General features: G+C 40.9%; 1 protein-coding gene across 1 annotated transcript in view; it reads right to left on the bottom strand.

The window, feature by feature from the left end:
* DNHD1 (dynein heavy chain domain 1) overlaps nucleotides 1-17,190 on the bottom strand; it is a 99,469-nt gene that overhangs the window by 53,152 nt on the left and 29,127 nt on the right. Inside the window, 3 exon segments of the mRNA XM_021708537.1 lie at nucleotides 4,408-4,459; nucleotides 4,594-4,731; nucleotides 4,846-5,100. Coding sequence (XP_021564212.1) covers nucleotides 4,408-4,459; nucleotides 4,594-4,731; nucleotides 4,846-5,100 — 445 coding nt within the window.

Genomic DNA, 17,190 nt, shown 5'->3' with positions numbered 1-17,190 from the left:
CTGCACTCTAGTCTGGGCAACAGAGTGAGACTCCAACTCAAAAAAAAAAAAGGAAAGAAAATGCTAGGAGCAGAATAAAAACTGAGCGGATGAAAGCAATAGAAAAAAATGAAAGGTCCAGATAAAAATGGGAGAGGGAAACAGAAACCAGAGAATCTCAGAAAACAATCTTTTTTTTTTTTTCCACACTACAGAAAAACAACAGAAACAGAAACTGAGAGGGTGGAGAACTATTCCGAACCAAGTCTCCTTTTAAGGTCAAGAAAAGCCAATTTTTCCAACATGAGCAACAGAAAAGTATCCACATCAAACCCCATACAAAGCTATTATAAGAAAAAAAAGAGAGTAAGGAGTAGAATAACATCCCTAGAGACAGTGAAAGCATGCCAAGTGACAGATCAAAACTATAGCCCATTTCAAAACAAGCTAAACACACTAGGAAAATGATATAATTCGTGAGAGAACAACACATATCACAATTAGAAAAACTTAAAAATTTTGTGATAGAACTAAGGAATTAGAAATTTTAAAAAAATCATTTCAGAATGGAAACTTAACTAAAAAGGAAGATAAAAACAAATAAATTAAATAATTTCTGAAAAGAAATAGAAGGTAAAAATAAGGATAATTATACAACTAAGAAAGAAGTATAGTTTTTTAAAAAAAGATTTTGAGAGAAAGGGACAAATGTTTATGATAGTTGAGAAGAATCTAACATATAAGTAATAGGATTTCCTGAAGAAATAAAGCAAGACAAGAGAATAAATACTAAAAAAAAAACTTAATTTAAGAAAACAGTCCCACTGGGTGTGGTGGCTCATGCCTGTAATACCAGCTCTTTAGAAAGAAAGGTGTGTGAGGACTGTTTGAGTCCAGGAGTTTGAGACCAGTCTGGGCAACATAGGGAGACCTTGTACAAAAAAATCTTAAAAATTAGCCAGGTGTGATAGCGCCTGCCTGTAGTTCCAACTACTTGGAAAGCTGAGGCGCCAGGATTGCTTGAGCCTAGAAATTGGAGGTTGCAGTGAGCAGTGATTGTGCTACCGTACTCCAGTCTAGGCAACAGAGCGAGACTCAAACTAAAAAAACAAAAAAAGGAATTTGATATCAACTAAATGAAAAAAGTTATCTGTCACTTATTAAAAAATATATATATATAAGACATAAGTCAACATGGAGATGCATTTCAAAATATCAATCCAACTTTGAAAGGCCTAAGTCATATAGATCTTTATCATAGGCTTCCTTGAATGAGTGGCTCAGACATTTCACACAGAGCAAAGCTTCTTGTCAAACATATTTATACAACCTCTTCATCTCTTCAAGGTTTCTTTCTCATGGAGTAGCAAGAAAAAAATCTTTCCTTCCCTCTCATCTGTAAATCCACTCACTGCCACACTGCTTCCCTTTATATTTCCTCTTTATGGTCCTACTGCTTACGCCTCACACTTGGAAGAGACCCATCTTGAAATGTGCAGCCCCCTGGCAAAAAACACAGTAATCACAGTCTTCATTCTTTGCACCCTATCTCTAAGCTAAATTCAACATCATCCCAACAAAATGTACATCAAAAGGTTATATAAAAAGCAATTTTGTGTCTCTTTTCAGTGTAACAAGTTTATCTTACCACAAATACTGTCAAGATATTCTGATCTAACCACAAATATCAAAAAAGATATTCTAATCTTAGTAGGATATTGTCATATTAAAATTAATATAAGAACTTTAAAGTAATAGTTTTTGAACTTGACATCTGGCAGATGAGAAAAGTGATCATTTGATTGTATTTTGTCAATTTTGAACTGCAGAAAATTTTGGATAAGAGTGTAAGGACATCAGATAGTAATATTAATACTCTCTTTTGGTTGTAAAATATTCTCTGGAAAATGTTGGAGAATGAAGCTTAAGACTGAAGGATGAAATAAAGACTGAAGGATATGTTACAACCACTGTATTTCTAATACACTGAGTATTCTTTTAGTGATGAGAATCTAGTAAGTGCACGTGTTTCTATTGTAAAGGGGTTGATTTTTCGTATTTCTGTGTATACGTAGAGGTATTAAATCATTTTGTAATTTAGTTAAAATGCCATACAAATTTTGCCTCATTTAAGTAAAAGATTTCTCAGTTGGATGTATATTTCTTAAAGACTACCTAGTAGTGTTTCAACTGCTATATTTACACCATTTTTCTCAAAGAACTTAAGGAAAATCTTAAATCAGAACTCCGATTCTGATCCCTCCATGATAGTAACCTGAAGGCCAGTCGTGGTGGCTCAAGCCTGTAATCCCAGCACTTTGGGAGGCCAAGACGAGAGGATTACCTGAGCTAAGGGGTTCAAGACCAGCCTGGGCAACTTGGTGAGACTTCATCTCTATGATAAATCAAAAAATAAGCCAGGCATGGTAGCACACACCTGTAGTTCCAGCAACTTGGAAGGCTGAGGCGGAAGGATCGCCTGAGCCCAGCAAGTAGAAGCTGCGGTGGCCATGAGTGCCACTGCACTCCAGCCTGGGTGACAGAGTGGGACTCCAACTCAAAAAAAAAAAGAAAGAAACCCGAATTTTCCATGTAGATCCTTTTTTCTTCAGATTTTGTAGAAAAGTTTAAAGAATGGTACTATGAATACTCTTATCCATCCACTTAGATTCAACAACTATTAACATTTTGCCACACTGCATTATTTTTCTTTCTATATTTTCTTTCCCTAAACCATTTGAAGGTAAAATACAAGCATCATGACATTTTACCCCCAAACACATCAGGCAATGCTGCTCGTTTAAAAGTAGAGGAGACAACCTAAGACATGGCAGGTGAATTTTTTTAGTTTTGCTAGAATTTACAATACATTTTTTTTGCCTTTTTCATCATTCAAAAAAATATTACAGCATATTTATAATATGAATTAGTATAGCATATAATGAGAAAATATTGTGAAATGTCTGATTTATCTAAATCTTTAATACTAATAATAGTAAGAAAATGCTTTCAGTAACATGTATGTGATAGGGTTTGTAGGGGGATGGGAGAGGAGGTTGTAGTTAAACCTCGCAAATAGAGCACAGATTTGCAAAGGCCCAAAAAGCTAACACTATGCTCTAAAAGTGTCCTGTTACTAATTGTACTAATTGCTTTACTGCCAATATCTGCTTTCCTGAGACCCATCACAAAGCTATGTGACTGATAACGTCCTGGTACCCACTGTCAGTGTTTGCTTTCCTAAGACTGCATTCAGAGACAAATAATTAACTACATCCTGAGAGAGACTGGTTTAGTGCAGACATCTGCACTTCAAGGCCATGGGACCAGCAGCCCCCAACAGTACTGACATCTGCATCTCAAGGCCAGGCAACAACAGTTTAAACTCCCTACACTGCTTCTCAAAGCTGATAAGCCTTGACTGGGGTTTTATAAGGGGCCTGCAAGAAAACAAAACTGCTGGTTCTTCTTTAGGGCCAACCTTTCTGTATGACTACATACTGAACACTATACTAGACACATTACCTCTTTTAATCTTCAAACAATCCTTCATGGTAGGTATTTTTGTTATTCCCACTTTGTATATTAGTAAACTAATGATTCTGACTCCAAAACCTTTCTTCTTTCCACTGTACCATGTAAAACAAATATCAATAGTCTCTTGATTTACCTAAATTCATTTGGGGAAAAAATGTGCCCCAAATGGTGGAATTTATAAAGACACAGGCTCCTTTCGGTAAATCTTTTTCCTCCTTGCCCCTTATTTACTAAAATTAACTTTGTGTCTTTAAATTATCTTAATGAATACAAACCAGTTAAATAGGAAAATTGAAAAGCATTGACATGTCAGATGTGACTGAGTAAATTTAGTGATTTTATTTGGGATGGCATTAGTATTCTAAATAAGGGGGATGTAAGATGTATTTCCTCCCTGATGATTAATAAGTTTGAAGATTGAGAACACATGGTAACTGATAACCATAAATATCTCAATAACATAAATGAATTAACCTATATGAAATGACAAAGAACTATGTGAAATAAAGTAAACATTGAGCAAGAAGAGTTCTTCGAACAAGTACAAGTAATCAAACACAACAGTAAATAAAGTGCAATTATGGCACTGGAGAAAAACCTCACAGAGTTTTGGATGCACCAGGGGAAGGACAATGCATTCACTCTTTCATACATTCTCTTAGTGCATGCACATATGCGTAAGCACATGAATAAGTGAGCAAATCACCCCCTCACCTTCCTAATCCTAATCGAATGTGCAATACCCATGTTAGAGCTGTTCCAGTCACACCCAAGGCCTAACTCTGGTAGCCTGAGCCGAGAGTCTGGCCCGGTTCCCATGTCATTTGCATTCTACAAGTACCCTGCCCCTACTTCAGCCTTCCTACTCTCTGTTTAGGTCTTCTTAAATACCTTCAGAATGCAGGGAATCCCAAGAGGTCTTCATTTCTGCAGACTGTATCACCTTCATGCCAACATACAGAGAAGGGTCAGAAATTAGAAAACAATGAGGGATTTAAACAGGCTGAGAGCTTTGGTTTACAAAGAGGACAGAAACTGGGAATTCCCACAGCCAGCCCTCAACTCAATCCAGAATACCTGCAGGGCAGAGGCCTTGACAGACTGTAGGCCTCCAGTTAGAATCTGGATCATATTTTCAATACAGGGCATATGAGATAATTGGCCACAATCATCAAATACCACGTGTGATGAGAGAAAAGGTTCCTGCCTTGGGGTCTGTAAAAGAAGGGTCAGAAAAGGTTAAGGAGTTAGATGTCAATATACATATCCCACCATCTGGCCCTTGACTGCCTACCCACCTCCACACATACCACCCACCCGCCACCTCACTTGCAGGATGTTGGCCACAAAAGAGGTTATCTCCTCTTCCAAGATAGAAACGAGGCTCTGACAAATCATGTAGTCAACCAGGCGAGCAAACTTTCCTAGCTGCAGCCACCAGGCCTCTGCTTGCTTCAGCTTCTGCTCCAGCTGATGGTGCTGTACCTTCTGAAGGTATATGGAGCCTTGGCCTGCCCTGATCCTGTTGCAGTTTTGCACTCGCTCCTGCAGGTTCTTTTGCATGTGGTATGTGTCCTCGTGGATCTGTCAGCATAGAGAGTAGAAACTCAATGGAGATGGACAACAAACCGGCTACGCACTAGTCTGTGTGCAAACTCTTGGAGCCTGGGTGGGACCTAGAACCTGGATGTACACATAAAGTGCTCCTTTTTCGTAGTGATTAGTCCCCAGAGTTTTAAGTGACCAAAGAAGACGTGAAATGGAGAACATATCGAAAAGTTACAATGTGCTGATGTGATAGGCCAGGCCTGTCTACTCAAAGCCCCCAGGGTGGATGGAATGTAAATAGAAAAATGTGTGCATATGTAGAGATGTTCACAATGCATAGAATAGACAAATAAATAAACCAAAAAAAGATTGAATGGGGCTAATCCTTTCTAGGATATGGACTCCAATTATTAGGCTGGGGTGATGTGGCCTGCTAAGTAGCATAATACTGCTTTATGTTACAGCGGAAAGACATGGCTACTATTAAATGAGAAAAAAAGTAGTCTTATGGAGGGCCTAGATGGCTGAAGGCATCATATGATTCCTGTTCTCAACAAAGAAACCTAAATGGAGGAGCAGTCCCAGGCTTTGAGCATTGGCCTGAGTAAAAGCAACTGTGACAGAGAGGGGCTAAAAACAGATAAAATTATTCCTTTTAAAAATCGACCTGTAGGCTCCAAACCTGATAGATATGAGGCTTGAGAAAACTAAATAGCCACAAGGCGAGACTCTCTGTTTCCCTGCAATCACAACAGCTGTTTTTTGGGGGGGAGGGGGTTTGTCCCACACCTCACACAGTCTTGGAAATGCAAGATAGTAACCAATTCACAACCTTAACCCAAATCCTGTCTTTGTAAAGTTATTGGTTTATAAGCCCTGCTTGTTATGCATATCCTGGAGACCATTTGTTCTTTGAAAATCGGTTTTGCTAAGTAAAACCTTGCAAATTCCAAAGAAAAATGTATAGCCATATAACCCAACCCCCTCCCTTACCTAAACTAACAGATAAAACCCCTCTCCTCTCTCTCCAGGGGGCTGTCTTGGCGCATTAGCCCGTTGAGTCATGCCAGCACTGATAAACTGCTACTTCCTAAGATAGCCTCTGTGTCATGGCCTCTCTGTTTTCCTGCAACACAACAGTTTTGTGGTTTTTTTGGTCCCACACACCTCACACAATCCTCTGCAGTCCCAGCCAAGAGAGAGACAGCCCAGGCCTCCCCTGGAACACTTCCTGCGCTGGCCAGGCACAGAGAACTGCCCTGAACTGGGACAAAGGCACTGGTGACATCCACATGAGGCCAGGGAACCCCAGTTCCCGGTGAGTCCCAGCGCAGGTGGCTGTCAACTCCCCCACAGAGAAGCTCTGCAGGAAACATCCTGAAGGGGTGGTCTGTGCCACGTGGTGCTCCCCTCTACCAGAGCCATCATTGCTGTGATAGCTCCTCTCATGGAGCAGGGAAGGAAACAGGAGGCAGTGCAGCATGGGGGAGTGGCGGCCCCACCCATTTTCAGACTGAAGGAGAAATACCAACTCCCCGCTGACAAGACAGCTGCTTCCCTTCTTCCTCCATGTCCCCAAGAACACCTGTGTCAGAGTAGAGCCACAGGGCACCTCCTTGACACCTGCCAATCCTACTGACCAGACATGCAGGCTGGGGAGAGGGCCACCAAAGCTCTTGAACAGCCAGGGCCTCTGGCGCTTGTCCCACAGAAAGGGGAAAGCCTTTAAGTTGGAAGAAAGGACTTGCCTCTCCCCTGCCAGACTGCACCAGTGAAGTAATTCCAGACGGTTTCCCCCCTGTTCAGCACCTCTGCCCCTCCTACAGGTGTACCAGAGGAGAGGGGTCAGGTTAAAACAAGTAAACAAACAAACTAAAAAACCATTCTGCCACCCTAATGGTAGCAAATAAACAAATAAAATAAATAAAAAGACAAGAGCCTGCCCTCACAGATAAGGAAGAACCAGCAAAAAATTACAGGGAGTTCCCAAAGCCTTAAAAAATGGACACCCACAAAGGGACTTCTAGATCCCAAGCAATGGAACCTATCCAGAATGACCTGGCTCCAATGACAGACACAGAATTCAGACTATGGGTGGGAAATATACTCAATAAGATCCATGAGAAGGTGGACACTCAAATCATCCAGGCCACAAAAATAGTATAGGAAATGAAAGCAGACCTGGAAATTCTAAGAACCAAGCAGAACTTTTGGAAATGAAGAATTTTCTCCTAGAATTTCAAAACCCAACAGCAAGCCTTAATAGCAGGATCGGCCAGGCAGAGGAAACACTCTCAGAGCCTAAGGATCAAATTATTGAGCTAACCCAGTCTGATAAAAACAAGGAAAAAGACTTAGGAAGAATAAGCAAAGTCTATGAGATGTCTAGGATTATGTAAAGAGAACAAATTTATAACTGGTTGACATCTCTGAAAGAAGGGGTAACTGAGAACACCCTGGAACAGCTTTCCAAGATGCCATCTAAGAATACTTCCCTATCTGGCTTGAGAAGAAGCCATGCAGACACAAGAGATTTAAAGAACTCCTGTGAAGTATTACATTAGAAGACAATCCCCAAGGTACATAATAATCTGGCTCATCAAGGTGAGTATGAAAGAAAAAATTCTAAGGCAGCTAAAGAGAAGGGACAGATCACCTACCAAGGAAGACCCATCAGAAATGCAACAAACCTCTCAGTAGAAAGCTTACAAGCCAGAAGGGACTGGGGTCCCATCTTTAACATCCTTAAAGAAAAGCAATTCCAGCTGAGAATTTCCTACCTCACCAAGCTAAACTTCATTAGTGAGAGAAAATTAAAATCCTTCCCAGACATCCAGTACCTAAGAGAATATATCACCTCCTGACCTTCAGGAGATACTTAAGAAAGATCTGAGCATAGAACTGAAAGAACGGTTCCACCCATGACAAAAACATAGGTAAGCACAGAGTTTACAGACCACAGAAATGATCCACAAAACCTAGAATACAAGGCAGCCTCTTTTTTTTTTTTTTTTTAGAACAATTGGATTTTTTTTTTTTTTTTTTTGAGTTGGAATCTCACTCTGTCATCCAGACTGGAGTGCAGTGTCCTCAACCTGCTGGGCTCCGGCGATCCTTCCGCCTCAGCCTTCCGAGTAGCCAGAATTACAGGCATGCGCTACCACGCCTGGCTGATTTTTTGATTTATTGTAGAGATGAGGTCTCACCAAGTTGCCCGGGCGGGTCTCGAATCCGCGGGCTCAGGCAATCCACTCACATCAGCTTCCCAAAGAGCGGGATTACGGGCTGAGCCACCGAGCCTGGACAATTGGATTTTTATTTAGCCACGTAAACTCAAAAGGTATCTTGTAGTGATTACAACAATTGTCTTCACATTATGGGGAAATACATATTTTATTAACTACAAGAGGTACTGAATTTGGTACAGTGATGCACTTAGAGAAAGCTGTTATGAAATTTACAATGTGCCCATCTTGAAAACCAAGATTTAACTACTGACTACTGACAACATTAGCTGCAACTCCCCAAATACACCCATGTCCATACACTAATATGGCAGAAAGGGGGCTGGTAGCAGTTAAAGGTATTCCTTTTGAAAGTCAATCGGTAAGCTCTGAAAACCCGCCAGACCATTTTGTTTGAAAAAGCCAAATAGCCAAAGACTGCTTTCAAGGAAATGCAAAAGAGTGACTACATCACAAACTTACCCAAATCCCCTCTTTATCAGTTTACAGTCCCTACTCACCCTGCATTTCCTGGAAACCATTTGTTCTTCAAAAATCTGATTTTGTTAAGTACAACCTCGTGAATTCCAAAGAAAATGTGTAATCACTCAACATGACCCCCCTCCCTTACCTAAACAAAGGTATAAGACCCCTCTCCTCCCTTTCTGGAGTGCTCAGCCTGGGAGCATTAGCTCGCCAGCCTGGGAGCATTAGCCCGCGGAGTCCACCAGCATAAATAAAATTACCACTTCCTATAATAAGCCTTGGTGTCATGGCCTCTCTGTCTTCCCACTACACAACACATGCTAACATTCCCACTAGTTCTGCATGATGGCAGCCAAAACTAAGAACTGCAAAATGTATAATGGAAGAAAATTGAAAATACATAGTCTCAAATCCCAGTCACGTGATTGGCCTTGTTAAATGAAATGAAGATAAAATTATTCCTTTTAAAAATCAACCTGCAGGTTCCAAACCTGATAGACAAGAGACTTGAGAAAACTAAATAGCCGCAATGTCATGATATAGCTAGAAGATGTGAAGTGGAAAAAGCATGGCAAGTCATGCTATGTCTCTAAGCTTTCTTGTCAATACTTCCTATTATTTTTTTGAGTTGGAGTCTCACTCTGCCTCCCAGGCTGGAGTGCAGTGGCACACTAACAACCACACCAGCATCGACCTGCTGGGCTCCGGCGATCCTTCCACCTCAACCTTCCAAGTAACTGGAACTACAGGTGCGCCACCACACCCGGCTAATTTTTTTTTTTTATTTATTGTAGAGATGAAGTCTCGCCAAGTTGCCCAGGCTGGTCTCAAACCCACAGGCTCAGGCAATCCACATGCCTGGGCCTTCCAAAATGCTGGGATTACAGACTGAGCCACCGAGTCTGGTCAATACTTCCTATTTCTCAACACGGAGAAAATGGCCACAGGCACTAGTAGCCAGTTCCGACTCTTGGCTCAAAGAAGGCAGAGACTGTGGGGTCAGAGGTGTATTCGAATTCAGAAGGTGCAAAATGAGAAAAGGTTGCTCTACAGAGATGAACAGATGGCCAGGCTTATTTTCGAAGTCAGAGCACCCTTTCAGCAGCCTGATGAGGAGGTTCTTCTATTCCAGTTCCTTTCTTCCGTAGAGAAGGGTAGTGCCTGAGGTAGGAAGGATGAGAAGGAAGCAGGTCCAGGCCAGGATTGGCAAGCACTAAGTGCTCACTTTCCTGCAGGGAGGGTGGCCATTTTTCCATGTCCTGGCCTCCAATGTCTTCTCTGTTCAGTCCGCCAGCTTGGGTTGCAGAGAGTGGGCAAAGGCGGATGAGATGCTTGCTGGGACTAGCTTTGGCTCCCTGGGCTGGTAGGTGTGATTGGAGCAGGGTCAGGGAGGCCTGTGGAATAAATGAAGTCAGGGACGGGTTGGAGGCAGGCCCAGGGGCCTAGGAAAGGGCAGCTACCTACGATGGGCTCCCAGAAAAGATGTGCCCGGCCAATGGAAGCACAAGCATCTCCGGGGCTAAATGGGGGCTCTGGGGGCTACCCTGCTAAGCCCATGAGTGCCAAATCTTCTCTATGGGCCCCCAGCGTGTGGGCAGGTTTGAAGACTGGCCATGATTCTCTGGGTGGTGCTGGTACATGGAAAGCACTCCCTACCACTGTGCGCACAGCCCAGCCCTGTGAAGCCACCCATAGCCCATGCATCTTTGGCAACTCCATGCCTTGCCCACCATGGACTCCCAGGCACACACACAGACACGTACCCCTGCCCACAATCCTTCCCCAAAGCTGAGCCAAAAACACTTGTGAAAACACAGAATTGTGCATCCCAGGACCAAGCCAAAAGGCTCAAGGTCTCCCTTGGCACTGGAGCAAACACTGCCGTTTTGCACAAGTGCCACCCTTGGCAAAGAACTTGCTGGGCTCCTGGGTGCCATGGAGGCTCCAGCCACCCCTTGGCCATGGATCCACCACAACCAACAAACAAGGTATGGGGTGGTGGCCACCAGGAGCACAGGGAGGTCAACGCTGGGGAGGATCTCCACCATCAGAGGTGTTGGGCTGCAGTCATCTGTTCCTAGAGTAGGATGAGTTGAGGGAGGAAGGCTGTTGAGACACGTGTTGGTTAGGCTTCTGGTGGGGGATGGCAGTCTCTGCCTTTCCTGTGTCTCCTGTGAGTGCCTGAGCGTTGTCTGGCTGCAGAGCTGAGGGTACTGCCTCTTGCCTGGAGCAGCTCCCCTGGACAGGAAAGTGACTGAATCTGGAGGCTTCTAGGCTCAGCTGCCGAAGGGGTTGGCACAAGTGTCCCAGTAGAAGTCTCGGCTGTCCCGGAAAGATTGCACAGGTCAAGCCAAGGGAGACGGACAGGGCCCCACATACTCTGGGCTCAAGGCTGGCAGAATCCAGGGTCCTGGCTCTGGATCTGCAGTTTGCTGGGCACCAGCGCTCATGAGGAGAATGCTGCATCATTGTGCTATTGCTCCATGTGAAGCAAGTAGGGAAATCCGGAGTTATGAAGCAAAGCAGCCTCTTGATAGCAATATGACAGGAATAAACTCCACATAGCAATAATTAACTTAAATGTGAATGGACTGGACAAGCCACTCAAAAGGCATAAAGTGGCAGACTGGATAAAGAAGCATTATATATCCTTCTGCTACCTTCAGGAAACCCATCTCACTGCAAACGATGTCAACAGGCTCAAGGTAAAGGCCTGTCAAAAGATCTTCCAGGCTAATGGAAAAAAAAAAGAGAAGGGCTAACTATTCTTTTACCATATGAAATAGACTTTAGACCAATAAAAGTTAAAAAAAAAAAAGGCAGTGAAGGGCACTGCCTAATGATACAAGGCTCAATTCACCAGAAATGCTTATGCATCCAACATAGGAGCACCCAGATTTATGAAACAATTGCTAATTAAACTAAGAGAGGACATAGATGACCATACAACTATAGTCAGTGATTTTAATACCCCACTAACAGATCTAGACAGATCACTGAGGCAAAAAACGAACAAGGAAATTCAGAAACTTGGCCAGGTGTGGTAGCTCATGCCTGTAATCCCAGCACTTTGGGAGGCCGAGGAGAGAATTGCCTGAGCCCAGGACTTCAAGACCAGACTCGGCAACATTGTGAGACCTTGTCTCTACAATTAAAAAAAAATAGCCAGGCATGGTGATGCATGCCTGTAACCCCCACTACTTGTAAGGTTGAGGTTGAAGGATCACCTGAGCTCCAGCAGTCAAGGGTGCAGTAGCCATGATCATGCCACAGTACTACTGTTTGGGTGATAGAATGAGACTCTTATTTAAAAAAAAAAAAATGGAACCTTAACACTCAACTAATTAGATCTAATAGACATCTACAGAATGCTTCACCCAACAACCACAGAATATACATTCTTCTCATCAGCACATCATGTGATTGGAACATACTCCAAGTTGATCCCATACTCAGACATAAAGTCAAGCATGAAACAACTTCAAAAGGTTGAAATCATACCAAACATTTTCTCAGACCACAGTGGAATAAAAATAAGTATTATCACCAACAGGAACTCCCCCGCTCCAAGACACACAAATACATGGAAATTAAATAACATGTTTCTGAATGACTTTTGGATTAACACAGAAATCAAGACAAATAAAAAGATTCCTAGAAATAAATGAAAACAAAGACACAACATATTGCAACCTCTGGAATACCATGAAAGTGATGCTGAGAAGGAAGTTTATAACACTGGACACACTTCAAGAAAATAGAGAGACCTCAAGTAAACAGTCTAACATCATACCTGAGGGAGCTGGAAAGCAATACCAAAGCCAGTATAACAATAGAAATCATCAAAATAAAATAACAGCTAAGTGAATTAGAGACCAAAAATATAATTCAAAGGACCAACAATATGAAAAGTTGGTTCTTTGACAGGATAAATAAAATTGAGAGATGCCTGGACAGATTAACAAAAAGAGAGGGGGGAGAAAGAGAGAAAGAGAATTTGAATAAACACAATTAGAAACAACAACAAAAAAGGTGAGGCTGCAACTTACCCTGAATAAATACAAAAGATTATCAGTAAATACTATGAACATCTGTATGCTAGTAAACTAGAAAATCTAGAAGAAATGGAGGAATTCCTGGCAACAAACAACCTCCCAAGATTAAAATAGGAAGAAATTCAAACCTGAAACAGACCAATAACAATTCAAGAAATCAACTCAGTACAAAAAACCTTCCCACCAAAAAAAAAAAAATCCTGGACTGATGGTTTCTCAACTGAATTCCACAATATATATGAGGAAGATCTGATACTAATCCTACTAAAAGTATTCCAAGCAATAGAGAAGGAATACTCCCTAGCTCATTCTATGAAACCAATATTATCTTGATACCCCAAAATAGCAAAGACCCGACAAGGAAAGAAAGCATCAGGTGAATTCCCTGATGAACATAGATGCAAAAATTCTGAACATGATTCTAGAAAATTGCATCCAACAGCACATTGCAAGGATTATCCATCATGACCAGGTGGGCTTCATTCCTAGGATGCAAGGCTGGTTCAGTATATGCAAATCAATAGATGTAATCCAGCATAAACAGGTTTAAAATCAAGAACTATATGATTATATCAATAGATGCAGAAAAAGCATTTGATAAAATTCAACATCCCTTCTTGATAAAAAACCTCAAATACCTAGGTATCAAAGAAACATCTCTCAAAGTAATAAGAGTCATTTATGATGAACCTGCAGCCAACACATAATTAATGAGCAGAAGTTGGATGCATTCTCCTAAGAACTGGAACAAGACAAAGATGTCCGCTCTCACCCTCCTATTTAACATAGTACTGGAAGTCCTAGCCAGAGCAATCAGGAAGGAGAAAGAAATTAGGGGTATCCAAATAGGAAAAGAAGAAATTAAATTACTCCTCTTCAAATTATATGATGCTATACCTAGAAAATCCTAGAGTCTGTCAAAAACCTCCTTGCACTGATAAACAACTTTGGTAAAGTCTTGGGATACAAAGTCAATGTGCAAAAACCAGTTGCATTTCTATACATCAACAACAAGCAGGCTGAGAACCAAATCAAAACACAATCCCATTCACAATAGCCACAAAAATAAAATAAAATAAAATAAAATACCTTTGCATTCATCTAACCACAGAGGTGAAAGATTTTCACAAAGAGAACTATAAAACAAATCAAAGAAATCAGATGACACAAATAAATGAAAGAACATCCCATGTTCATGGATAGGAAGAATCAATATTGTCCAGATGTCCATTCTACCCGAGGTAATCTACAGATTCAATGCAATTCCTATCAAACTACCAGCATCATACTTCACAGACCTAGAAAAGACAATACTAAACTTCATATGGAAGCAAAAAAAGAACCTGAATAGCTAACACAATCCTCAGCAAAAAGAACAAAAGTGGAGGCATCACACTCCCAGACTCCAAACTTTACTACAAGGATACAGTAACCAAGACATCACGGTACTGGCACAAAAATAGACACATAGACCAATGGAACAGAACAGAGAAGCCAGAAATAAAACCACAGAACTTCAAACAACTCATCTTCAACAAAGCTGACAAAAACAAACATCAGGAAAAGGAAAACTGTCTAACCATATGCAGAGGAATGAAACTGAACTCCTACCTATCACCATATACAAAAATTAACTCAAAATGGATTAAGGATTTAAATGTGAAACCTCAAACTACAAGAATCTTAGAAGAAAACTTAGGGAACACTGTCCTAGACATTAGCCTAGGCAATGAATTCATGGCCAAGTGCTCAAAAGCAAATGCAGCAAAATTGAAAATTGACAGGTAAGATCTTATTGTTAAAAAGTTTTTAGTTTTTACACACCAAATGAAACCATCAAGAGAGTGAAGAGACAACCCACGGAATGGGAAAAAATATTTGCAAGCTATGCATATGACAAAGTACTAATATCTAGGATCTATAAGAAATGAAAACAAATTAACAGGAAAAAATTAAAATAAAATAACCCCATTAAAAAGTGGGCAAAGGACATGAACAGACAATTCTCAAAGAAAGACATTCAAGAAGCCAACAAACATGAAAAAATGCTCAGCCTCACTAATTATCAGAGAAATGCAAAATAAAACTATAATGAGATACCACCTCACACCAAACAGAATATCTATCATAAAAAGGTCAAAAATATAACAGATGTTAGCAAGGCTGCAGAGAAAAAGGAATACTCCTACACTATTGGTGGGAATGTAAGCTAGTTCAACATTTGTGGAAAGCAACATGACAATTTCTGAAAGAACTAAACACTGAGCTACCATTCAACACAGCAATGCCACTCCTGGGAATACCTAGAAGAACATAAATCGCTCTACCAAAAAGACACATGCATATGTATGTTTATTGCAATATTATTCATAAGAGCAAAAACATGAAACCAACCCAGATGTCCATTGAAAATGAACTGGATAAAGAAAATGTGGTACATATACATGATGGAATACTATACAACCATAAAGAACAAAATCATGTCCTTTGCAGCAACATAGATGCAGCTGAAGACCATCATTCTAAGTGAACTATCACAAAAACAAAAAATTGGATACTGCATGTTCTCACTCATAAATGGGAATTGAACACTGGGCATGTGGTCCCAAAGATTGGAACAACAGAAGCTGGGCGCTGCTAAAGGAAGGAGGGGGGAGGGAAGATAAGGGGTAAAAGCCACCCATTGGGCACTATGTCCACTACTAGTAGGGGAGAGGCTCACTAGGAACCCAAAACTCGCCTTCTTGCAATATAATTATGTAGCAAATCCTTTTATATATTCCATAACTCCAAAACACACACACACATGTGTGCACACATGCACATACACACACACATAACATCTCAAAAAATAATAGATCATGCATAATATATGATCTAATAAATATAAGGTGAGTCTAATTCAGCCAATGATCTGAAAACAAAAAGGTAAAAAATAGTCTTATCAATAATGAAAATGAACCTTGACTCTTAACTTACATCATACATGAAAATTAATTTGAAATAATCATAAATCTAAATGTAAAAGATAAAATATGAAAAATTTCTAGAAGAAAACATAGGAGAATATCTACATGATCTTGGATATGCAAAGATGTCTTCAACCTGGACTCAAAAGGCTCAATCCAGTGAAGAAAAAAAAAGCACTAACCAAAAGAGATTACTAAAATGAATTGTAAGCAAATTAAAATCTTCTCATCAAAAGATATGACTAAAACAGTAAAAAAGGTAAGCCACAGACTTGGAGAAAATATCTACAATACATACATTTGATATAGAGCTCATATTTAGGATGTATAAAGAACTTTGTAAGAAACAGGAGAAAACAGAGTTTTTCCTACTCTTACACTGCATTAAGCAGTTTTTCAGTGGATACCAATCTGACACTGTCTGCCTGGAGATAGCATCAGATCTCACAAGTCTAAGGCTCAGTACTACAAGACTGCCCTCCACTTCAGATGCCAATCTTGAGTAGATTGTTAGCTATTGCCTTAGTTTGTTTGTGCTTCTATAACAGAATGCCTGACACTGAGACTTATAAAGAAGAGACATTTATTTTCTTACAGTTACGGAGGCTGGGAAGTCCAAGATCTGTATCCTCCAAAGGGGAAGAATGCCATGTCCACAAGTGGTGGGAGGGTAAAGAAGAAAAGGGGGGCCTGAACTCACCTCTTTATACAGCATTAATCCCACTCACGAGGGTCAAGCCCTCATGACCCTATCATCTCCTAATATCTCCTAAGAAAAACAAATTTCAGTATGAGTTTTGGAGGGGACACGCATTCAAACCATAGCACTTATACTGCTGAACAACTGGCTACAAATCAGTTCTCACAATCTCCTTCTTGGGTTTGATTAACTTGCTAGATCAGCTCACAGAACTCAGGGAAACCCTTTTAAAAGGAGGGACCCTGAGAAACTTCGAATAAACTTAGTTCACATTTTGCCTCAGCTTAACCATTTTTGCTTAGGCTGACATGCTTTGAATCTAGTAAAGGTTAGACATAGATAGATAAATTTCCAATTGGCAAGTTTTAGGAAGCGTTCAGACATTTTATTGTAAGCCAAGCTGGCAGCCAACCCCAACCCCTCGGCAAATCTCCATCAGATGCAAGACAAGAATAGCCCAACCTTTCAATTCAGGGGTTAATGTAATAATCTTTAAGAAACTGTCAGGCCCCTTAGTTGGTTGAAGCCATAAAAATGATAAGAAGACAACATTTTTTGCTAAAGAGCTGTGGTTTGGAAACGTCTGACAGGTCTCTTGCAGGAAAAACCCCTCCCCTTGTCTCCGCCCTTCTAGCTCACCACCCTGGCAGCAATCATATGACTAACCCACCCTTCTACCTGCTGCCCATACC

The sequence above is a fragment of the Carlito syrichta genome, unplaced genomic scaffold, assembly GCF_000164805.1.
Source record: "Carlito syrichta isolate Samal-C Ts95f unplaced genomic scaffold, Tarsius_syrichta-2.0.1 Scaffold142889, whole genome shotgun sequence".
NCBI lineage: Eukaryota > Metazoa > Chordata > Mammalia > Primates > Tarsiidae > Carlito > Carlito syrichta.
This window is presented reverse-complemented; position numbering and strand designations above follow the sequence as displayed.